The following is a 24,383-nucleotide window of genomic DNA, read 5'->3' as shown; positions in this document are numbered from 1 at the left end:
TTATTTATTTTTTTAATTTTTTTTTTTTAACGTTTATTTATTTTTGAGACAGAGAGAGAGAGCATGAACGGGGGAGGGGCAGAGAGAGAGGGAGACACAGAATCGGAAGCAGGCTCCAGGCTCCGAGTCGTCAACACAGAGCCCGATGCGGGGCTCGAACTCAGGGACCGTGAGATCGTGACCCGGGCTGAAGTCGGCCACTTAACCGACTGAGTCACCCAGGCGCCCCTCTTTTGCTAATTTAATCTTCAGCTGAAAAACACGAGTATCTTTCCTGTGCCAGACTCAGTGTCAGGTGTAGCAGAAAACACACCAGGCCCGCCTTCATGGAGTTCTTAGTTCAGCCTCTACTCTTTGGTTTAGAAACCGAATTATGATAGAATCTGCAGTAATCAAATAAAAATGGGTTGTAATTTAGGTAGGGACTGCAGTGATTTACCTAACGCTGCAACTGTGTTACTCCCGGTATGAGACTGGCGTTCATGGCTCTTGTGGGTACTTTTGCTTGTCCAAAGAACATCAGGCTAACATCCTTATTTGGCAAATTTAAATATGTGAAATTCGGACAGAGAGGACTTTGTTTTCCTGTTTGATTGGGTTTCTATGAAGAGCACGGGTATTCTGTGGAGTCTTGGTGAAATATAGAATTAACGTTACTTTTTAAGTGTGTGGTCTTGGGCAGTAAACTTTTGAGGGATGGCTTCACTTTCTTTATTGTTAGGTTTCTTCACTTATGATTTGTGAAGTTAATTTGAGAAGTATTTTAGGAATATGTAGACCTAAGACTAGAGCAGATTAATGCAACCTGATAGGACAGTGTTCTAGACGCTTTGCAGTTCTTTTGTGTTCATGCTAGTTTATTAATATGATTCAATATTACATGAGGGACTCAGAAATTAATATGTGCTTAATTCACATGTCTTGCATAGTTTCCTATAGTTCATTTCTCGAAGGGTGTGGAGTTATGCCTTACGTGATAAATTGTTAAAGTTAATGAGCCCAACTTTCTTCTGCTTTTTCCTCTAGGTGAAAAGAAATGGATTATCACAGACAGTTAGCCAGGAGGAAAGAAAGAGACAGGAGGTATGTTTTCTACTGGCAGATACTTTTATTTATATTTTTGATACATTTGTTAAGTTTTTAAATTTATTTCGAGAGACAGACCGTGTGAGTGGGGGAGGGGTAGAGAGAGAGGGAGAGAGAGCGAGAGAGAGACAGAGAGAGACAGAGAGAGAGAGAGAATTCCAAGCAGGCTCCATACTGCCAGTGCAAAGCTGGATGTAGGGCTCAAACTCATGAACCATGAGGTCATGACCTGAGCCGAAATCAAGAGTTGGATGCTTAACTGACTGAGCCACCCAGGTACCCCAAGCAGATACTTTTTAGAGCTCCAAGGAATGTGTGTGCTTTCATCTACTGTGTGCACTGGTTCAGTGTTTTCCTTCGAAAACGTATTCGTTTTGTTCTTTTAACATTGGGGGTATGTGATCGTTGTCAAATAAAGCTCCACGTAAGCACCCAGAAAAGAAAACTTTAAAATACCTTAATGTCATTTTAACTTAAATAACAAAGCACCTAGTAGAGATATTTAAACTGAAAGAAATATGTTGAAAAATGAATGAGATGTTAGGTCCTGGAATTGAAAAAGGATGTTGGTGGGAAAACTGATGAAATCTGAGTAAAGTACATAAATTTGTCTACGGTTAAAATGTAATGTACCCTCGCTGTGTCATGTGCCCTGGCTAGGGGAAGCTGGATGAAGGAAATACAGGAACTCTGAACCCTCTTTACAAGATTTCTATAAATTAAATTTGTACCAAAATAAAGGTTTACTTAGTAAAAAATAAAACTGATAGTAATAGCATTTTACAACTTGAAGTTTAAATAAATGTAGTTTAAGGAAATTACTCATTGTAATAATATTGTGAAGTTCTCAAAACACTTTTCTCTTGTTTTATGCATATTAACGTATATATATGTGTTTATGTATATATGTGTGTATACATATACACACACAAATATTGCACAAAGGACATGCACTGTATTTTTGTTTCATGGGCATAAATAACACAAAAATACATGGGTACATTATAGTGCCATTTTTTTTTTTAAGTTTAAGAATAGTATATAACATTGGTGTACCCATCACTGAGAATTAACAAATATATTACATTTATACTTTTTACTCATATTTTTTAAAGACAACAAGACTTTCAATAAAGTAGAATTCCTTTTCTCCTCAGTTGTCATTTTCTTCCTCTCCTCCCCAGAGGCAACTGTAATTATGAAATGATGTGTATCTATCCAAATTGTGTTTTTAAATCATGTATTACATATATTTATGTACATGTATTTGGGTGCATGTGTGTGTGTTAAAATGTAGATACATGCTTATTCTGAACATGTTTTTTGTTTGCTTTTGACATTCAGCACTATATTTGGGATTTATGTAGGTTAATATATATTAATGTAGTATTAATATGTATGTAGTGCATTTTCTAAATTCCACCTTTAAAAAAAAAGCTGTTGTCCAAATTTTGGACAGTAGGTGATATTTTTTTTTTTTTTCTTTATCGCAACATAAACAGTGTTTCTTTGTGGACAAATTCAAGAGCTACTCTAGGGTCCTAAGCCCATTTGATTTGAACATTTGTGTTCTTTTAAACCTTTCCTATTTAAACCTATTTCTTTCCCCTATATTTTGAAAATATTCAGATTTGTGATATAAAAAACTAGTGATGGCAATAAATCTAACTTTATGGTTTCTTTCTGTTCCTATATGGCTATTTTTAGAAAGTTTAACCCAATTTTCTTTTAAGTAGTTGATGGCTCTATTGCAGGATGTTTTAGCAGTTATTATATTAAATTTATTATATTAAACTACCACTACTCATCTTTTCACGTGATCTATTCTATATCGTTCATGTCATATTTTTGTTCAAATCTTAGTATTTTGCATTTGATTACAAAAGCCTTTGCTTTTGAAAATGTTTTGTCATTCCAAGTTACCATATCTATGAACAACCTGAAATCCACTATTTTTGGTCAGGAAGTGACAATTTTCTTCAGTCTGCATTGCATTTCCTAAGGATAATTGTATTGACTGAATAGAATTATACAAGATTCAGGTCAAGTGAGACTCTTAATATCCTCACTTAAGTGCCTGGAGCACAGCTGAGGCTAGACCAACACCTTTAAGTAAGACTTCCTTTAAAGCTTATAGATGCTGAAAAGGGAGGCGAACATTGAGACCAGCACCACAAAGCTGACTTACAAAATATGGCCCAGCTGCTCCCACCTAGTCTCAGCCACAGCACAGGGCCTTATGGGAAGAATCTCCTGTGCCTTTTGGGTCAAGGGCTTGAGGGGAGGTGGGGAGGAGCCCTGGAGGACAAGGCAATGATGTCAGTGTTACCAGGGAGATCTCTGGGAAGGACGCAAATCTCAAGCCTGCAAGGATGTTTACCACCCTACCTCAGGAAGAATCCCTATATTGTGATTCTTGGAGGATCTGAAGTGGTTTTTGTTTTTTTGTTTTTTAAATGTTATTTGTTTTTGTGTGTGTGTGTGTGAGAGAGAGAGAGAGAGAGAGAGAGAGAGAGAGCATGAGCAGGGGAGGTGCAGGGAGAGAGAGACACACAGAATGTGAAGCAGGCTCCAGGCTCTAAGCTGTCAGCACAGAGCCCGATGCGGGGCTTGAACCCACAGACCACGAGATCATGACCTGAGCCGAAGTCAGACGCTTAACCGACTGAGCCACCCAGGAGCCCCTGAAGTGATTTTTGTTAAGGAGCTAGATGAATTCCTTACACAGGGTGTAGGTGCCTATTCACTTATGCGGGCTGGCTTTTCATCATTATGAACACTTACCAGGTAACCATTGTGTGCCTGACACCAACCATTTCTGCAGACAGTCCTTCGCTCCTTCTTGAGATATTGACGAGAGCAGAGAGGGTGGCTTGTTGAATAAACAGAATTACTTTCAGTTGTATGAGTTTAATATAAAAGAATTCCTGTGGCTGATAAAAACCTTTTAAGGGTGAATACAGTCCTGCTCTTTTAATACACCCAGACTCTTTGCTGTTATTGACTGCAAATTTGTTAGACTGAAACATGGGGAGAGAAAGGGCCCACACAAGAGGAGAGCAAAGAAATGTATTTGTAAGAAATTTTCTCTGAATCTCAAGTGATGTCTATAAATCCTTACTGTCCCAGAGCAGTCTACTTTGAAAACAGGGCTGTAGGAGATGACCCCAAAGGTTAATTAATGTCACACTGAGATTTTATGACAGGCCCTAGCTTTCTTCCATAGATTCCACCCCTTGGCAAAGCATGACCTCAGGATGCAATCTCAAGTCATCCAAGTGCTTCCACTTTTTCATTTTCATTTTCATTTTTACAGTGACTCTATTTCTTGAGGTTTGGATGTTCATGCTTTACATGAAGTCAGTAGTTAGGTGATGCGTTTTCCTTAATGCTTATCTTTTTTTGCTTTTCAAGATATGTCTTTTTTATAGGAGAGTTATGAGAACTTGTTTTAGTTCTCATTATAAGAACTAATTATAAGAACTAATTATAAGAACTAATGATGTCTTTCTTTTCCCCTCTTTACCAGGCTATCTTTGAAGTCATATCCTCTGAACACTCATATTTACTCAGCTTGGAGATCTTGATACGAATGTTTAAAAATTCTAAAGAACTGAGTGATACGATGACCAAAACAGAGAGTCACCATCTTTTCTCCAACATTATGGATGTGTGTGAGGCAAGCAAAAAGTAAGTTCACCTTAGTTGGCCTTTAGTCAGGCCAAGACATTCCTTACTAATGAACATCTGTGTTACCTCAAACAAGACCTTTAGAAGTATGAGGTATCTCATGGAGTTAATTGGCTTTTATCTTTATTCCTTGAAATAAATTTTAAGGTATGTTTCAGGTTGTTGATGTCTAGATGGATGCCAAGTGCATAATGAGTTGTCTCTCACTCCTCTGTCCCTCCCTGTTCTCCTCACACTTGTCCTTTTATTCTTCCTTTTAAATTATACCAATAATAGAACAACTTTTAGTTGTGCAGGAGAAAATGACTCACAGTCATACTAGTCAAATACAAACGTTATTTTTGTCTACATTTTCACATTTTTTGTTCATATATGTAATTATTATTTTGAAAATGTAGTCACAGTGACCTGCTGGTTTCTTTAGGTTTTCCCTATTTAAGATTCCATAAATACTATTAGAGGAGTTTCCATTATTAGTTTTAGTGAGTGTAGGAATCTCAGCTTGTATACCAGTGATGAGCTCTTGTATTCTTTTGAGTGAACTACAGAGCCTGTACTGGAGCCATGTGCCAGCAGTGGGCTAAGCTGAGCCATCCTGAGTTGCTAATTTGCTAGGTCAAAATGGTTGAATATTGGCAATTTTATATAGTTGGGTCAAAGGTGGGTTTACCGTCTAATTAATGAAGCTTAAGCTTTAAGCTTTAATTAATTATTTGCTTTTGTGCCTGTTTTTTTTTTTTTAAAGTTTATTTAGGGGCGCCTGGGTGGCTTGGTCGGTTAAGCGTCTGACTTCAGCTCAGGTCATGATCTCATGGTCCGTGAGTTCGAGCCCCGCGTCAGGCTCTGTGCTGACAGCTCAGAGCCTGGAGCCTGTTTCAGATTCTGTCTCTCTCTCTCTCTCTGCTCCTCCCCTGTTCATGCTCTGTCTCTCTCTGTCTCAAAAATAAATAAACATTAAAAAAAAAAACTTTTTTTAAAAAGTTTATTTATTTTGAGAGAAAGAGTGGGAGAGGGGCAGAGAGAGAAAGAGACAGAGAAAGAATCCCAGGCAGGCTCTGCGCTGTCAGAACAGAGCCCGATACGGGGCTCAATCCCACGAACTGTGAGATCATGACCCGAGCCGAAATCAAGAGTCAGACGCCTAACCAACTGAGCCAGTCAGGTGCCCCGTGCCTATTTATTTTTCTAATTTTTGTGCCTATGTGTTGTACCTGCTTTACTACCCACAAAAACCGGATCTGTCCTAGGTAGGGAGTATTCTTGTGAATCTGGACATTGTTTATTTGTCACGTTAGGGTAGAGCCAAGCAGACAGTAATGATAACATGCTCATGCCCACTGGCACCTTCACTGTGTGCAAGTAGATCTTCCTTTTGAACTTACAAGATTGACCATTCATGTTGAACATGTAAGCCTATGAATTGAAGCTACTTCAGAGTGCTGGAGTTTGTGGTCAGATCCATGAGATCTTCAAAATTTCATGGAAGTGACACAACTTCAGAATCCAAATTCTGCCACAGGAAAAGATCTTGGTAATCTTGATACTGATGTGGATACTTAAAAAGAACGTGTTTTGAGGAGGCAGTGGGCCTGTGGTGTGTGGGTGCGGGCATGCACCACGGCTTGGAAATCCTTGTTTAGACGTGGCGTTGTTGCTTGTGTTCAGCCCATTGGTCCTCTTGGTAGTCTTAGCAGTTTTGGTAAGAGAAAGGGACATCTGTTTTCTCCTTCAGTGAAGAGTCAGAACAAGAGCCTTAGATGGTGTGTCCCTATTTGAAAGGTATTCACATTTCAAAGTGAGTCTCCTTCATTTTAACGTGTATTTTGGTTGATCTATAAAACCAGAGCTCTGTTTTAGATACACAGCTATCAAGAATTAATACTGTTTTGATAACTATAAAATGTAAGTCATGATTTCAATGAGAATATGTTTTCTGAAAACCACAGTGACATGTTTTTATTCTTCTGTGAAATTGTTCTTTGACTTGTGTGGGCATCAGTCAGCTTCTTGCAGTGTATAAATGACTCCAGAGAAAGCCTTTAGTAAATTCTGTTGTAGACAGCAACAGTTCTTGGGCAGAGGGTGCTTTGTGTCCTTACCTTCTTTGGGCTCCCAAAGCACTGCTTGCTTATCAGGGTAGTTCACCAGGGTCCTGGGCTCCAGCAGTTGCCTTTCCTTTTGGTAGTTGGTTAACCTTGAACAGGTTGCTAAACCTTCTCCCCTCATTTCTTATTTATTAAATGGGGATTAAAAAAAAATCTATAGCTGGTTAACCATGAAATAAGTAAGTCATTTTGTTTAAATTATAGATTACAATTTTGTGATTTTAATTTCAATCTTTTAAAAAATTGAAATCTTTTATGATTTCATTAAACAGTTTTCATTTCTCGGGCACCTGGGTGGCTCAGCCTGTTGAGCATCTGACTTTGGCTCAGGTCATGATCTCATGGTTTATGGGTTCAGGCCCCATCTTGGGCTCTGTGGTGACAGCTCAGAGCCTGGAGCCTGCTTCAGATTCTGTGTCTCCCTCTCTCTCTGCTCCTACCCCGCTCATGCTCTATCTCTCTCTGTCTCAAAAATAAACATTAAAAAAAAATTTAATGTGATAACTACTTGATGTGCTACCCATGAAAGAGTTTCCAGTCCTAAGGAAATACTAAATAAAATGTTGAATAAAGCAAATGACTGGTGTTCAAATTAGTGATTACTGATGAAGCATGGCGTTGCTCAGTGTGGCATAATCAAGACTATCTTCCTTGTGTACTTTCATGAAAAATTGTAGCTACAGTTGAGGTCAGAACAAGCTTTGTGAATTCAATAGTGGCTCAGGTTCTTCACTGCTTGCCGATAAATAACACTAAGAAGCCTTTCTGTGTAAGAAGATGTTATATGAAAGCAGGCAGGGACAAGATCATTCCGATTCTGGGTGTGAGTGCTTATCAGTGGCATTTCCCTACTAAGTTCTTTGTTTTGTAAAGAATTGCTCATTTCAGTCATCACTTGTGGAGCCTCCTATTCTGCAAGATGCCTGGGTTCTAGAGCATTTCTGCTGGCATCCACCCAGTGTCTCTTGGTCTCCAAGGATCCTCAGTAGCTGGTGGCACATCTGTAGTGTGTGTGAGGAGGAATCATAGAGCAGGGCCCTGCCCCTGAAATGGATAGGCCTGGGTCACGCTGGAGGTTATGGTCTGAAGGGTCCCTGGTGAGGGTGAGAGCAGATGGTGAAGGCCTTTGTGTGCGCAGCTGAGGAGTTTTCAAAGTTTCCTGAAGGCTGTGTGGAAACATGGAGTGATCCGGTAGGGGACGGCCAGGGTGGCCCAGGAGATGACAGTATGGTGTTTGCATTAGAGAGGATGTAAAGATGGTGGAAGGTTTGAGGCCACTGCAGTAATACAGCTGGACATGATGGGAAACAGAGGGGTCCTATGAAGAAGGACTTGCGAGATACTTGGAACATGGAGTCTTGAGGACTTGGTGAGAAAGAGGAGTTTTGTTTGCCTCCCACAGGTGTCTGCCCGGTTGACTGTGGACAGTGGTTGTATTAGCTAGGATATAAGGCAAACAGGTTGGGGCTTAGGGAGATAAGGAATTCAGTTGGGACCAGTTTTGAAGTGACAGTGGAGCATGAGGGGAGAATGTCAACTTGAAAGGAGAAAAACGGATTAGAACTCCAGAAAGATCTTGACTAGAGATGTAGATTTGAGTTAGTTCTCCACACTGTGGGTTTAAATGAGATGCTGGAGCTTGTAACAGTTGGTTTTCAAGTGGTGGCGGTGGTTGTATTTACCAACTAGGGGCATTTGGAAACGTATTTTTGATTGCCCCAGTGACTTGGAGACTCTCCTGGCATTTGAAGGTGGGGACAGAAGTGCCAGGCACCCTACTGTTGGTAGGACTCACCCAGACACTCATGAATTGTCCTGTCCAGATGCCAGGTGTGCCCTCCTTGAGATACACGGGTAAAAGGGAATGGAAAAGAAAGCCAGTGTCAGAATTTTGGCACAAAAACATTTAAGGAGCCTGTGGTTTGGGACAGAAATGAAGTAAATAGGATAAGAATGACGCCGATATTTCTCAGGCTCCTTGGCTTTCTCTTTAATGCCTTCCTGTGACCCTTTCTGGCCTGGCAACTGTTTGCATTGTGTGTGTGAGGAGGTAGCTGGACTCCTGCTGATCCTATATTTGTCCCCTCCTAGGAAAATGCCTCTTTTCTTTTCCTTCGGTGATGATTAGAGCTGAATCTTTTAAATTTATGCCTTTGGGTCCATGCCAGTGCAGAGCCTTTGACCTCCCAGCTCTGGACCTACTGCCTTTTACCTTAACTGTTAACTTCCTTCTGACTCAGATTTGTGAAACCCCTCTGGATTCATGGGCCTCCTGTCTTTTAAGGACCAAAGATGCTTTCATGTATCTATGTCCATTCAGAATGATTTATAGATAATTTCTGTATTAATAGGAAAAGACCTACAAGTATGATTGATTTACATACATTTGCAGCAGAATATGATCTAATTCTTGCTTTTACATTTAAGATCTATTGATGTTAAAAGACATAATTCAGGAAAAGAAATGGCCTTTAGTAAAGACTAAATGTCAACCCTATGGCTGTCTTTAGAAATGCTATGCTCTAAGTAAGGTGTTTTGTGTTAAAAGGATTTCTGCAAAATGAAAAGTAGATGAGCCTTTGTTTTGATGTTTTATAAAATGATGTGTTTGTACTCCCAATGCTGAGTTTTCATTATAAATTTCTAGGTGATGGATTTAAATTTTTTCAATAATAGAATATACTATTATTTGTAACCTAAAAAATATACTGCTAAAGAACTTTGCAAGATGCTTGCTTTTCTTTTTCACATTCCAAAGTTAAGAGATTGGCATTTCTTTAGGAAGTAATTTAAAGCTAAAACTATGCCATCTTCAATTTTACAGAGTAAAATAAAAATATCCATCAATGTGCTTTCGTGTCCTGAGGAACTGAATTTGTTCCCAAGATATGATGAGCAGCTAATGCCAAACTCTTCAGTTTCTGCCTTGTGTGGAAGAGTAACTTACAAAAATAATAAACATACAAAATAGTACTTACCCAGCACTTGCTTCTCTAGAAGATTCTTTTTCCTGATTTTAATCAGATTATATGAAAATTGAAATATCAGGGGACACTAAATACTGTTCTCAGTATATATGCTTTAATATTATTTTGTGAAATGACTTTATGTTCCAAAAGTTGACATTTTACTCAAATAATGGTGTAGCATATCTGTGTTGTAAAGTAGGTTTCATATTTGGTAATTAAAAACTCAACTTTAATGCATTAACAGTAAACCTTAAAAACTTTTATAGTATTAATATTAGCATTTCAGGGGCGCCTGGGTGGCGCAGTCGGTTAAGCGTCCGACTTCAGCCAGGCCACGATCTCGCGGTCCGGGAGTTCGAGCCCCGCGTCAGGCTCTGGGCTGATGGCTCAGAGCCTGGAGCCTGTTTCCGATTCTGTGTCTCCCTCTCTCTCTGCCCCTCCCCCGTTCATGCTCTGTCTCTCTCTGTCCCAAAAATAAATAAACGTTGAAAAAAAAAATTAAAAAAAAAAGATATTAGCATTTCATCCTTCCTAATTTTTAAAGCTAAATTTTATTATTTATTTATTTATTTATTTATTTATTTATTTACTTACTTACTTACTTATTTTTGAAGTTTATTTATTTTTGAGAAGCAGAGGGCGAGAGGGACAGAGGACCTGAAGTGTGGAGCTTGAACCCACGAACCTTGAGATCATGACCTGAACTGAAGTTGGACGCTTAACCACTCAGGCGCCCCTAAAGCTAAATTTTACAAGAAAACATAATTAAGTTTAACTAGGCCAGAGAATATGGAACTCTTTATGTTGTAGAACCTGAAGTATTGGCTATTGCCATTGTTTTTGGTCAGCAAATGTTTTTTTTTTTTTTTTTTTTTTTTTTTTTTTTTTTTTACTCCATAGAAGTTTAACACAGAATCTTTGGTAAATAAAGCAACTGCCCTGTTTATCTTCATGGAACAAAAAATCTTTCTTTTTAAAATCCAACTTCAGCTGATAGTTGAACGACAGTGACACTCAGAAGCTACTTTTTATGACATGCTTTGGCTTTTTCCATCCTGAGATAAGGAAACAAAGAAGTTGATTTGAAATTCACCTCAAGTACTCTACAATAGCATGGATATTTTAGTCCACATTGTTCAGCTTTTAGTAATAACCAGTGTCTGAAGTAATAGTACAAGAAATAAGTAGTTATTTAAGTATCATTTCAAGTAGGGGAAGAAGGATGACAGGTGTCTGAATAATAGCCCCAGTCCTTTCAGGGAAGGCTGTGGAGAAGCAGTGAGAGGTCTGAAGAGTTTGTAAGTCTTTGTAACTGATGCCACCTAGTTAAAGATGACTGAGGAGACGCATGCCCTTAAGTTCATTCCTTTCTGAAATTCCATCAAAAATGATAGAATAGTCAAGAACATAAACCCCCAAGGATCAAAAACAAGCAAATAAAACAAGCAGACCAAAAAAACCAAACCAAACCAAAACAAAACCCCAAAATTTAAAAAGAAGAGACAATGACAGCAATATTTTGGAACCTGAAAACAGATGGACTCTCAGGTAACTATTTCAGGCAATTTGAACAGGTTAACTCTAAACTGGTAGTGAGGAAATCCAAGAAAGAATTAGATTGAACCCCCAGAACCTCTGACTGGCTTATTTCACTTAGCATAATACCCTCCAGTTCCATCCACATTGTTGCAGATGGCAAGATTTCATTCTTTTTCATTGCTGAGTAGTATTCCACTATATATGTATACACACACCATATCTTCTTTATCCATTCATCAGTTGATGGACATTGGGACTCTTTCCATAATTTGGTGATTGTTGATAGCACTGCTATAAACTGTGGGGTACATGTGCCCCTATGAATCAGCACTCCTTTATATAAATACCTACTAGTGCAATTGCTGGCTTATAGTTCTATTTTTAATTTTTTGAGGAACCTCCATACTGTTTTCCAGAGTGGCTGTGCCAGTTTACATTCCCACCAACAGTGCAAGAGGGTTCCCCTTTCTCCACATCCTTGCCAACATCTGTTGTTTCCTGAGTTGTTAATTTCAGCCACTCTGACCGGTTTGAGGTGGTATATCTCAGTGTAGTTTTGATTGGTATTTCCCGAATGATGAGCAATATTGAGCATCTTTTCATATGTCTGTTTGCCATCTGGAAGTCTTCTTTGGAAAAGTGTCTGTTCATGTCTTCTGCCCATTTCTGCATGGATGTTGAGTTTGGTAAGTTCTTTGTAGATTTTGGATACTAACCCTTTATTGGATATTTCATTTGCAAATATCTTCTCCCATTCCGTTGGTTGCCTTTTAGTTTTGTTGATTGTTTCCTGTACTGTGCAGAAGCTTTTTATCTTGATGAGGTCCCAATAGTTCAATTTTGCTTTTATTTCCCTTGGCAAATACTTACTATCTCTACATCTTAGTTCTCCCTCTGTCCAATGGGGACCGTAGCTTATCTAACCTCATAGGGTTGGTATGAGAATTAAAGGGGATCACACTTGGTGCGATGACTAGGTAAACTCAAGTAGGAGTGATTTTGTTGATATTAGTACTGTTATTTTGATCATCTCTATCTGGTTTATGAAATGTCTCTGAATTACTTATTTAGTGACTTTTGTATGATATTCTCTCTATATTTGCCTCTGCTGTCATTGTTTAAGGACTAGGTTAAAGAATAGGTTTTTTGGATTGTGGCACAATGGTTTGCGTGAGTTTCTTAAAGATGATCATGGCATGTTTTACAGCATTATAACAATCATCTTCATTTTGATATTGAATGAAGTAAAAATAAATGGATTCTTCCTTGATCATAAAGCATGTTAGTTCTGACTTAGGTTAGAACTAAAATCTGAGCTGTTTGCTTCCTCTCAGTATTGTGTTTGTCTTGTAAGCAGTGGATTCCTTGGAACATTCTTTCAAAACACACCCTAACATGCTCCGGCTGCCAATTGGGCCATTCTCCTGGTTGGTTTTTGCAGATGGTTGGGGCTACTACACGCTTTTTTGCCTTTTTGCATTGCTTTTGCAAGGTCCGAGAGTCTGTGGATTCTGAGTTGTCGCACAGAGATTTAAACTTGGACCAGGATCTTGGTTGGGACAGATGGAAGTGTTACCAGGCTCAGTCATTAGCTGTTATCAATCTTAAACTAGAGTAGAATTATGGAAAAAGAAACAATGGCTGGGGTGTAGTTGCAGTATTTCATCTGCATTGCATTTACAGCTGTAGATTTTGAACCATTACATGGATTTTTGACTCTTGCCAGTTTTGAGTTAAACAAGCAGGACCACACAGTTTTTCTGGCCGATGGAAAAGATTTTAATGTAAACTTTGTGATCTCGCCAAGTTAAATCTAGCACTTGATTTAAGCACGAGGAAGATGGTTGACGAATTAAATTTCAAAAGCAAACTCCTTTAAGCTTGCTTATTGCTCATTTATTGTCAGATGTTACCTCTAAACGCTGTGCATTAATTATTAGCACCTGGGCATCAATTTTGTTTCTCCAGTGCTTTTCTTATTTCATCTGATTTAATCCTTTATAGAGTCTTGTGGAATACCATCATTTCTTTACTGCAGGAGCTTGAAACCCAAATTATGTGAATTGCTTTAAGATCATTCACTTAAAAGAAATGGAAACTAGTGATTTTTTTTTTTTTTTTTTGCGTCTTTAGAATGCATTCCCCTAGACCACTTTTTCAGAACTACACATACATTTTAAGCACAGTTATGGTTTCAGTGTAGGGCCTCTACTAGGGATTGCCCATCTGGAAAATAATTAGGATTTGCTCTTTTTGGTATACATCACTTTTGGCGCTAGTTGTAGAGCGTGATTAGATGCTTATCTCCTATTTGCATGTCTTTGACCTCTTAGAATGTGGAGAACTTAAAAGCAAAGAGCATTTAGTGTTCTGACACTGCTCCGTGCATGGCACATCATAGACATCATCTTGTTATTTCCCCCGATCATCGTTCCCTCAGGGATGACTGTCCAGTAGCTTTATCCTTGGCAGTCTCTGAATGTGGCTCCATGGTTGAAGTGTTGACTGTGTTCTCTAGAAATAAGCTAATTAAATCTTATAATGTATATCTTATCAGAAGCCCTAATATGCAACTATTCAATAAAATTAAAAAAAACATTCAAATTGTTTTTGTTGAGGTCCTTCAACTACTTTCACAATGATTTGGGGAAGAAAAGAGAATGTATGTTTGGAAAGTGCTGTCTAAATTCAGATTATTTGCTGCTTCTTTGTGAAAAGTCTGATGTTTTCAGAGTAAACTTTCATAGAAAATGAGTTTGCAAGTCTTTCTTAGGACTTAAATGAAAGAATTCTTTGTCCCGTATGTGGTAATGTAAATACTGAGCAACCTTGCAGAAAAATAGTTTAATTTTTAAAATGTCAGCTTTGTGTAAAAGCTGTGAAAATATGATTTTATTAAAAAATCTGAAATCACTTTCTATATGCTAAGAAGACAGGTTAATACTGTTTTAAATATTAATTCAGTATATTATTACCATATTCTTCGTGTGTTTTTTTAAAGGATGGGGATTAAATCACACAAGCCTTGCGATTTTAGATTTTACAAGTATATTTGTAGAAAAATATCTTGAGGAAAATGTGTATCATGAATGGTATTTGTTAAAGAACCTAACTGATACTTTATCTATACAGTGTTTTCTTTGGATTTCAAAAAGGTTTCAGGAAATGATTTGAATTTGGAAAAAAATTTGGTGGAAAGGTTCCATAGAAACGTCAAGATTGGCTAAGATTGACCTTGTCACTTGTGGGGGTTTCAAACAAAGGTCCCTTTGTGGCAAGAAAACTGTCTCTGTATCGAGAGTTCATTGGAATTTCTTTTCTAGCAGAGAAGAGTGATATGAACAACCAGAACAGGGCACAATGGCAGTGTTTGTGTTTATCTGCTGAAGTTGTCCTGTTCTGGAACTCCTCCTTCTGATTCTCTTGCTTCTTGTGTATGTTTGATGCACAACACTTCGTTACACATATGTATGTATGTGTTTTTGTGTGTGTGTAGATATCTTTGAAACATATGCTAGGAATAAGATGTTTTCCAGGACATATTTTTTTTTAATGTTTTTATTAATTTTTTGAGAAGAGAGTATGAGCAGGGGAGGGGCAGAGAGAGGGCGATAGAGGCTCTGAAGTGGGCTCTGAATTGTCAGCAGTGAGCCCATGCGGGGCTCAAACTCACACGCTGCGAGATCATGACCAGAGCTGAAGGCGGACGCTCAACTGACTGAGCCACCCAGGTGCCCCTCCAGGACATCTTTATAGCCACTTTCACAAGTTGAAATTTTAGTTGAGTCTATTCTATTGAAAAGGGAGCAGAAATGATTAAAGCCATGAAATTATTCTCTCAGATTTCAGTAAGTAGCGTTAAGTTAAAGATCATCAGGAGGACTGTTGTTTTTTTTTTTTTTTTTTAAATCTATTATCACAGATTTAAGCTGCTTTATGTCTAATTTTTGGAGCATCTGGTGGAGTCATCTGGGAATGTATGTTTTGCAGGTTTTAAGCCACATTAAATATCAGGGAAGAGTTGGTTTGGCTTATTTGTGTTTATGCCAACCATAGGGATCGCTGTATTAAATGCCTTTATTTGGGCCCTTGCCTATCCCTTTATTTTTCTTTTTCAGTCTTCTGGCCAATATCCAGTTTACTAACACGAAACTACTTTTGTGATCAGAATATAGCTTTATTAATTTAGAATATCGGAGTATCAGTTAACCAATTTATTAATAGCTATAGAGGTCAGGATGTCATTTTACTAACATTTCCGAACAGTTTACACTAAGGGTGGTTCTGCTTTTTTGCACATTAAGTATCCTTTCCAACTGTTAGAGAAGGGGGAACGTGTAATGATCTAAACTTAAAACACTCTGCCTCCACATATTGTTGAATAAAACATATTCTTCTGGACTCTTTGAAGACCCCGTGTGTTTGGAAGTTCAGATGTTCAGGCTGGAGACACGTTGGCTTGCTTTTGTCTGTTTTATTGCAGACTTTCTTGGCATGAACTGATTCTTAATTTTGAAGTCTAATTCTTACTGATCACACTTGTCTCTCCTGAGACTAGAGCAAGGAATCCTAATCTCGTCTGTAAGCGGATCACTTCATCCTTCCACATGTTAGCTGCAAAGTGAGTTTTCCGTCAGCATGGAGCTAATGTTTATCAGACTAACTAAGGAGTCTACAACTGGGGCCCTGAGGTGCTTGTCCACTTAGGAGTCTGTTCTCACCAACTCACGCTGGAGAATTACTTATTTCTACCAGTGCTTTTGCTAGACAGTATATTCTCCCCATGGTGTATGAATTCATGAAAGTTGGTCTCGTGAGGCTCATGAGGGTGGGCTTTGCAAACATTACCTTAGGCTCACAGTCTGACTTACATTAGGGCCTGGATGTGGTAAGTGGTAAAAGCCTTTTGGGGATGGTATGGAAAAATGTAGCTGTATACATGGCCAGTTTTTTTTTTTTTTTTTTTTTTTTGTGGGAAAGATTGGCTGGAAGAAGTAAAGATGTGAATAACCTGCTAATAAGATAATATATGAAAACAGTTTTCTGAGAGTCAACATCCAAGCTATGAAAAACAGATGGGGCAGAGGGCTCTAAAAGCATAACTGCCTGTTCCTTTCCTCTGCAAACTGTTGAACACCATGTCTGAGGACAACGTGGCATAACATTTTGATTATCTTGGTGGCAGTATTTCTTTTAATGAGCCTGGAATTCAATTAGGCAAAGCATGACAAAGTAAAGGTTTAATTTGTCTAGAACTGCTTTGATCCATTTGAAATGCATGCTTTTTCCTCGTCAAGGCTGGCTAGATATTGATCATCTGGAGGAGGCTACTCTGTTATAATACAAGAAATAGTGGGTGAGAGGTCCTGCCCATCACCACTCAAAATAATAGATATATGTGGTAAAAAATTCAAATTCTGCCAAAGGGTGTGCAGTGAGAAGTAAGTCCCCCAGTACAACTGGTTTGTTGTATAGCTTCCAGAGATGCTTTCTGCATGTACAAGTATGATATTTTTTATGTGACGATAGCTTACCTTACACACTGTTCTGCATCAGTACCTATTTATTTCCTTTTAGTCAAATAGCCAGATTCTCAAATTAAGGATAAGATTAGGTATGTTTTTTTTCCCTCTTCCTGTACTCCCCAGTAAGCCAGGGTTTCCCCTGTTTGTTTGTTTTTTTTCTCCTACTTTAAATGAATTGTTCCACATGACTTATGGAATTAATTTCTTAGGGAAATAGTCATTTCTGTGAATATGAGATTTTTGAGCATTACATCTTCCTCTTTGATAAAATATTTTAGGGTGAGGTTTTTTTTTTAACAATAATTTATAGAGTACCTACTATGTACCAGGCAATGTGCTAGGCATTGGAAATATAATACTGAATAGGACAGGCATAATTTCTGTCCTGGTGATCTGTTGGGGTTAGCACACAGGGAACAGGTACCTGAGAAATGGGATACCCCTCAAAGCAGGACCTCAGCACAGCCTGGGGAAACAGAGAAGTCACTCTTAACCCTTAGTTTTTTTTCCTACCTTATGCTCTCTTACTAGATTGATCTCATAAGGTTACTGCTATTTAATAAAAGTTTAGTTTAATAGATTTTTTAATTCAAATATAATTTAACTTAGTCTTGAACTATACAGTCATATATATGAACATACTAGCCATATGTTAATTACTTTATATTTGCAACTAATTTCATTAAACGGGCGACTGGTATATAGAATAGGGCTTAGTAAACCAACGTTTTGTAATGTAATAAATTGATCATTTAACTATAGTATGAAGATTTTTATTTAAAGAAAAACAGATCCTGGGTTATATCTATCACAGTTCAAAATACTAAATGTGCTTTTAGTTTGAATACATAGTTCTTTGCCTTCCTTACCTCTGAGTGATTTATAAATATGGGGAATTTGGATATTGTCAGTTTATCTAGCTTAAGGAAAAGTCATCAGATTTCTGTTTTACTAGAAACTCCTTTTATGTCATGTTCTTAGATAATGTTTAGTTTTGTTAAAATTTCTGTAACTCATGATGACAGTTTTGTTTTTTAAACTGTCAGATAATTTATTTAAAATAGGAAATAGAAATTGTGAAACCTGTCTTGTTAGATAATTAGCTTGACTAAGATCTAGCCCACTTTCTATTAATTTGTTTCTCCTGGTAATCGCTGTGGTACAGCCGAGCTTGGTTAACACTTTTACTTTGTTTTGTGTTTAATAAACTATTTCCATGCATGTGTAGGATAGAGGGGGGAGATTAGAGGCCACCTATCCCATTCTGTAACTTCTAGTCCCGCTGGGTCCCACAGCTGATTAGAATCAGAGCTAAGTCTGACCCTTGCTTGATTCCTAATTTTACAAGAAAGAATATTTCATTGTGTTCTTAGTAAGTTATGTATTTACATGGCTTAAAGTGCAAACAGTATCAATGGTATAGACTTGTGCACTGAGATGCCTTGCTCACCCTCCTATTCACATTGACCCTGTTACCCCCACACTCTTTTACCATGAAAGATGTCTTGTTTCTCCTACCAGCATTTCTTTGTAAATTTTTATTTTTATTTTATTTATTAATTAATTTATTAAAAAAAATTTTTTTTCCTGTTTATTATTGAGACAGAGACAGAGCATGGACAGGGGAAGGGTCAGAGAGAGATAGGGAGGCACAGAATCTGAAACAGGCTCCAGGCTCTGAGCTGTCAGCACAGAGCCCGACACGGGGCTCGAACTCATGGACCGTGAGATCATGACCTGAGCCAAAGTCAGACGCTTAACGGACTGAGCCACCCAGGTACCCCTCTTGCCCCTCTTTGTAAATTTTTAAAGTTTATTTATTTTCAGAGAGAGAGAGAGTGTGTGAGAGAGTGAGGGAGGGAGGGGCAGAGAGAGAGAGAGAGAGAGAATGAGAATCTCAAGCAGGCTCCACACTGTCAGCGTGGAGCCAGATGCGGGGCTCGAACCCACCAACCTCACTGTGAGATCATGACCTGAATTGACATCAAAAGTTGGAAGCTTAACCGACTGAGCTACCCAGGCACCCTTTCTGCCAGCATTTCTTTATGTAAGTATAGGCAAATACGAATGGTTTCTTGTTGTCTCTCTTTTCTTAAGAACTAGCATGCTGACTATACACTATTCTGCATCCTTTTTTCTCTCATTGGAGTTTAAATTTACGCTCCCTGAGAAGAGGCAGTATGCCTATCCCACTTCGTTTGCTTCAGTTAGATCAGAACCAGGTTCTTCTATTTAGCTCGACTCCATAGCATATGAGAAATATGGGGCCTTGGCTGTGTGAAAAACAGTTAGAAATGTAAAGTAAAACTCAAGATACAAAGTTATTAAAATTGCTATTATTTGACCCAAAGAAGAGAAGGTTTAGGCATGATTACTTTTTTTTTTAATTTTTATTTTTTTTAACGTTTATTTATTTTTGAGACAGAGACAGAGCATGAACGGGGGAGGGGCAGAGAGAGAGGGAGACACAGAATCGGAAGCAGGCTGCAGGCTCTGAGCCATCAGTCCAGAGCCCGATGCGGGGCTCGAACTCATGGACCGCGAGATCGTGACCTGAGCTGAAGTCGGACGCTTACCTGACTGAGCCACCCAGGCGCCCCCATGATTAATTTATAGATCAGAAAAAGGTGGCTCAGAGGGAGGTGAGTTATCCACAGTCACCCAACCAGTGGGTATTTGAGTGGGGACTTGCACTCAGATTTGCCCGTCAGTGTTGAAGTCTCTGTACTTATGCTGCTGCAGGAAGTTTGTGAGTGATGTGTACAGTTGATACTCTTTATTTGTGGATTCCATATTTGCGAATTGCCTACTCACTCAAATTTATTTGTAACCCAGAATTAATACTTGCTGTGCTTTTGCAGTCGTTCAGACACGCAGTCTACTTAATGCCACATTTTTCACATTTTTGTGGCCTTTTTGGTTGGTGATCTTGCTCTTTAAAATGGCCCCTGAAAGATACAATGCTGAAGTGCTATCTGGAGTTTCTAGGTGCAAGAAGGCTGTTCTGTGCCTTATGGAGAAATGTCTGTGTTGGATAAGCTTTGTCAGGCATGAGTTGTAGTGTTGTTGGCCACAAGTTCAATGCTAGGGAATTAATAATATTAAAGGAAACATCCTTAAACAGAAGCATACATAAAATAAGGTTATGTATTGATCAGTTGATGAAAATGCTGTGATGAGAGGCTTATAGAAAGCTAACCCCGTATTTCCACTAGGAGCACTGGTTCAGTATTCGCTAATTCAGTGTTTGCAGTAACTTTATAGAACATAACTACCATAAGTAATGAGAATCATCAATATATACAAAACTTAAGTGGCCAGCTCCTTGTTAGCTCTAGTTGGGTTTATCTTTTCTCATTCCACCCTAAGGTATATCAGGAGTAATTTCACTTGGATGTAAGAGAAAGGAAATTGCCCCGTAATGAAATAATTCAGGACTGTCAAAAACTGTGATTAAGATTTAATTGCTTCTAAAATGCTTCTAATTCTAAAATGCTGTAAAAATGGAGACTTCTAGAATGTTGCTAAAGTAGTGTTACAGTATGGCATGGTGACTAACCAAGAGTGTCATCAGTCTGCCTGGGGTCTAATCCCTGTTCTCCTGAATGTGCTGCGTGACCCTGGGCAAGCTTTTTAACATCTTTGTGCCTCAGTATGCACGTACATAAAAATGGAAATAACAGTACCTACTTTCTTGGGTTGTTGTGGGAATTAAATTAGTCAATACATGAAAAGCAGTTGGAATAGTTGGTGGTATTCAGTAAGTGTTCTTTAAATTATTAGGGTAGGGGCGCCTGGGTGGCTCAGTCGGTTGGGCGTCCGACTTCGGCTCAGGTCACGATCTCACTGTCCGTGAGTTCGAGCCCCGCATCGGGCTCTGTGCTGACAGCTCAGAGCCTGGAGCCTGTTTCAGATTCTGTGTCTCCCTCTCTCTCTGACCCTCCCCCGTTCATGCTCTGTCTCTCCCTGTCTCAAAAATAAATAAAACGTTAAAAAATAAATAAATAAATTATTAGGGTAATTGCACATTCTCATCTGCCCAGGATGATATCATTTGTACAGGTGGGATTATTAATTGCCCCATTTCACTCTCAAAAGGTATCCCAATTTGGGGAATAAATTATGTGTTGATGTTCACCAGCTGTGAGGATGATTCTTCATTATCTGATAATACCTAATTAGTGGCTACTTCTGTAAATACAGGTTGGGATGATTATCTTCTTTCTTCCTCTTCAAGAGCTAAGTTGAAAACTCCCTTCCCCTAGTTTTGGAGGGCTGCTAGGAAAAGATGAAATTAAGGGGAACAGGTTGAATATTCAGATGTGGCAGGTGTGTGGCTTTTACTCATTTTGCTTCCTGCTCTATAAAAAAGAGTAGTCTGGAGTGTGGTTCTGGTTAGTGAGTTATGTCTTTACCACTGCTCAGCTCTTCCTCCAGTAGCCAGGAAGGACTTGTGGAAAACACTACTGGTCAAGGGATCTAAGAGATCAGGGTTGGTTAAGAAGCTCCCATAAAACTCGTCTTAACTTCTAACCACGTGAGAAGAGACAGAGTGTCTATGGACTCCACTGATGGAGGTAAGTGTAAACTCTTGGCTGATGTCACTGCTACTAAAGGGTGATGAGGACCTTCCTCCCTCTGGAGATCTTTAGAAAAAGCATTGTATACTTTTCTAGCTAGGATGCTGTGAATACACCCTGATACACAGGAACAGATTAAGTGATACACTTTTAGGTGTCTCTTCGTTTGGCTCATTCACTGATGTTTCAATATACTTTATTTTTTAGAACAGTTTTAGGTTACAGCAAAATTGAGTGGAAAATACAGATTGCCCACATATTCCCTGATCTCCCACAAGCACAGCCTCCTTTGCTATCAACACCTTTCACCAGAGTGATACACTTGTGATCATCAAACCCATGCTGACACATCATTTCACCAAAAATCCTAGGTTACAGTAGAGTTCCTTCTTGGTGTTGTGCAATCTGTGGGTTTTGACAAATGTATAATGACACGTATCCACCATGATAGTATCATACAGGTTAGTTTCACTGCCCCAGAAATCCTCTGTGTTCTGTCTATTCATCCCCTCCCTCTGCCCAAGCCCATGGCAACCACTGATCTTTTTACTCTCTCCATAGTTTTGCCATTAACTGTAGTGTTCAGTTTTTAAGTGGTTATTTTTCTCACATGCCCTAGGGAGCCAGTGCTGAGCAGGCAGTTGGATATCTAAGTCTAGATTTGGCAGTTTGATGGCTTGAAACATGTTTGGGAGGGGTTGGTATGTAGATGGGATTTCAGGCAAGGATGTTGGGTGAGGTTTCTACAGAAAGGATGGAGATGCAGGAGTGAATGCCAAGCACGAAGCCTTGGGACTTTCCAACACTAAGAGACTGGGATTATGGGAGAAGGGCCAGCAAAGGAGGCTGAGAAGGAGCAGCTGATGGTGGTGGGGACAGGGTTGAAGGAGACCTAGGGGAATGGTGTGGCTAGAAGCCAAGTGGTGGTATCTAGCTTGCTTTTTGTTCTCTTTCTGTGTTTATAGGGGAAACAAATCAGTATACCTTAAGAATTACTTTAGGGGCTCCTGGGTGGCTCAGTCAGTTACGCATCTAACTTTGGCTCAGGACGTGATCTCATGGTTTGTACGTTCAAGCCTTGCATCAGCTGTCAGCACAGAGCCTCCTTCAGATCCTCCCTCTCTCTCTGCCCCTCCCCCATGCTCTCTCTTTCTCTCTCAAAAATAAACATTAAAAAAAAAAACAACAACTTAAAAGGATTCCACAAGATGGAAGGTTTTTTTTGGAGGATCCATATTTTGTACTGTGTCTGTAGGTTGCAGAGTTCTGCACCAGAAGCGGTTGCTGTAGGTTCACTTCACTGTGTGATCAGTGTATAAAGGATGCACCTTCAGAACCCATTAGTCTTGGGCCTTCAAAGGGTTATTGGGGTAATTGGTATTCCTGCTAATCGGAGAAAGGAAGGATTGAGTGCTTCACTCAAAAAGGCAAGATGCTTTTGTTGAAGTTTTACTGGGACAGTTGGATGTAGGTGTTTCTTCCTGGTTTCATTTGTTTGCTGAAGGCGGAGATAGGTGTTTAAAGAATGGTTGGTCTAAGATTAGACTTAATAGAACGGAAAACTTCTCAGTGGCAGCATTTCCATCCCCAAATTGCCTTTTTATCAAATGAACCATGCAGCGTTTTTTGTTTGTTTGGCCATTTGTTTGTGATTTGATTTACAAAAATACTAGCTTTATAACAACATCTATTGCACCAATAAGGTACCTGGTTTTCACGTGTTGGCATAGGGTGTAAGGGTTAGGCTGTGCTTTACTACTATTGACTTTAAAGCAAAGTGCTCATAAGGATCTTAATTCAGCCCATGTTTGGACCAATTTTCAGATAGGCAGTAGCCAAAATCAACATTTGAAAAATTGTTAAGGCTTTACAGCACAGTTTACTTATCATCAGAATGTCATGTGTTCAGCCAGGTGCTGTTAATACCTAAATATGCCATTGCAAGAGAATTTATTAGTAAAGTTTCCATGGATTCTTTTTCCCTCCTTCCCCAGCCCCTCTAACATTTAACTATGGTCCTGTCTTGGACTTTTGCCAGCATGTTATAAATAATTGGACTTAGCTTCTCATCTACTTTCTTCTGGCTCAGGTTATGAATATAAGTTGACAAGACTTTCGCACTGATTTTTGCTATCCAAGATTGCATTAAGATTATGAGGAGATGGTTGAGTATAATTTGTCTTCCTTTATTCCTTCTGTAATCAAAGTGTAAATGTTCTTGATTAATTATAGTTCTCACGGAAATACCAGCTATAGCAATTTGCAAACTCCAAAGCCTTGATAATGAAGGACAAACATTTTATAACCATATACTTGTTAAATTTGATGTTAACTTCAGCAATTAATTCTTCCTCAGAGTTGAAATAATATTTTATAGGTTGATAAAAACTTTTTTTTTCTGTTAATGAGGAACCATTGATGTGTGTATCAAACTATTCCTGATGAACAGTATATTGCTTTTCTTAGGAATTGAATGAAAAGTTGCAGAGGTTTTTATTTTTTCCACATATGTGGAGTTTGGCCTTACAGGTTCCTGACAAATCGAAGCAGAAGTTTAATGAATCCTAAAACTCATTTAGCTTCTAATTATACATAAATTTGAGGAGGTGGAAATAGTGATTTGACTCGGAAGGAAAATTACGTCTTGTCACGTATCCTTTGGTGCTTTGACATTTGGAGATAACACCTGCCACCGTTTAAGCAGCCCCGTGTGCCAGGTGCTGTGTCAAATCCTTTCTGTATTTTGTGCTTTATTTAACCCTTGCCACAATCTCTGCGGGAGATAGTATTATATCCTTTTTAGCAGATGACGGAGAGGCTAAATAAATTGCTAGAGTGGTAAATACTCAGATGCTAAGTGATAAGCCAGAATTCAGACCCAAACCTGAT

At 38.8% G+C, this 24,383-nt stretch overlaps 1 protein-coding gene across 4 annotated transcripts in view; it reads left to right on the top strand.

Annotated features, from left to right (window-relative positions):
• ARHGEF26 (Rho guanine nucleotide exchange factor 26) overlaps positions 1-24,383 on the top strand; it is a 127,224-nt gene that overhangs the window by 26,676 nt on the left and 76,165 nt on the right. For all 4 annotated transcript variants that reach the window (XM_053221284.1, XM_053221283.1, XM_027061578.2 and 1 more), the window contains 2 exons: positions 1,027-1,083; positions 4,616-4,776. In XM_053221284.1, coding sequence (XP_053077259.1) covers positions 1,027-1,083; positions 4,616-4,776 — 218 coding nt within the window. The remainder of the gene's footprint in view (positions 1-1,026; positions 1,084-4,615; positions 4,777-24,383) is intronic.

The sequence above is a fragment of the Acinonyx jubatus genome, chromosome C2 (genome assembly GCF_027475565.1).
Source record: "Acinonyx jubatus isolate Ajub_Pintada_27869175 chromosome C2, VMU_Ajub_asm_v1.0, whole genome shotgun sequence".
NCBI lineage: Eukaryota > Metazoa > Chordata > Mammalia > Carnivora > Felidae > Acinonyx > Acinonyx jubatus.
This window is presented reverse-complemented; position numbering and strand designations above follow the sequence as displayed.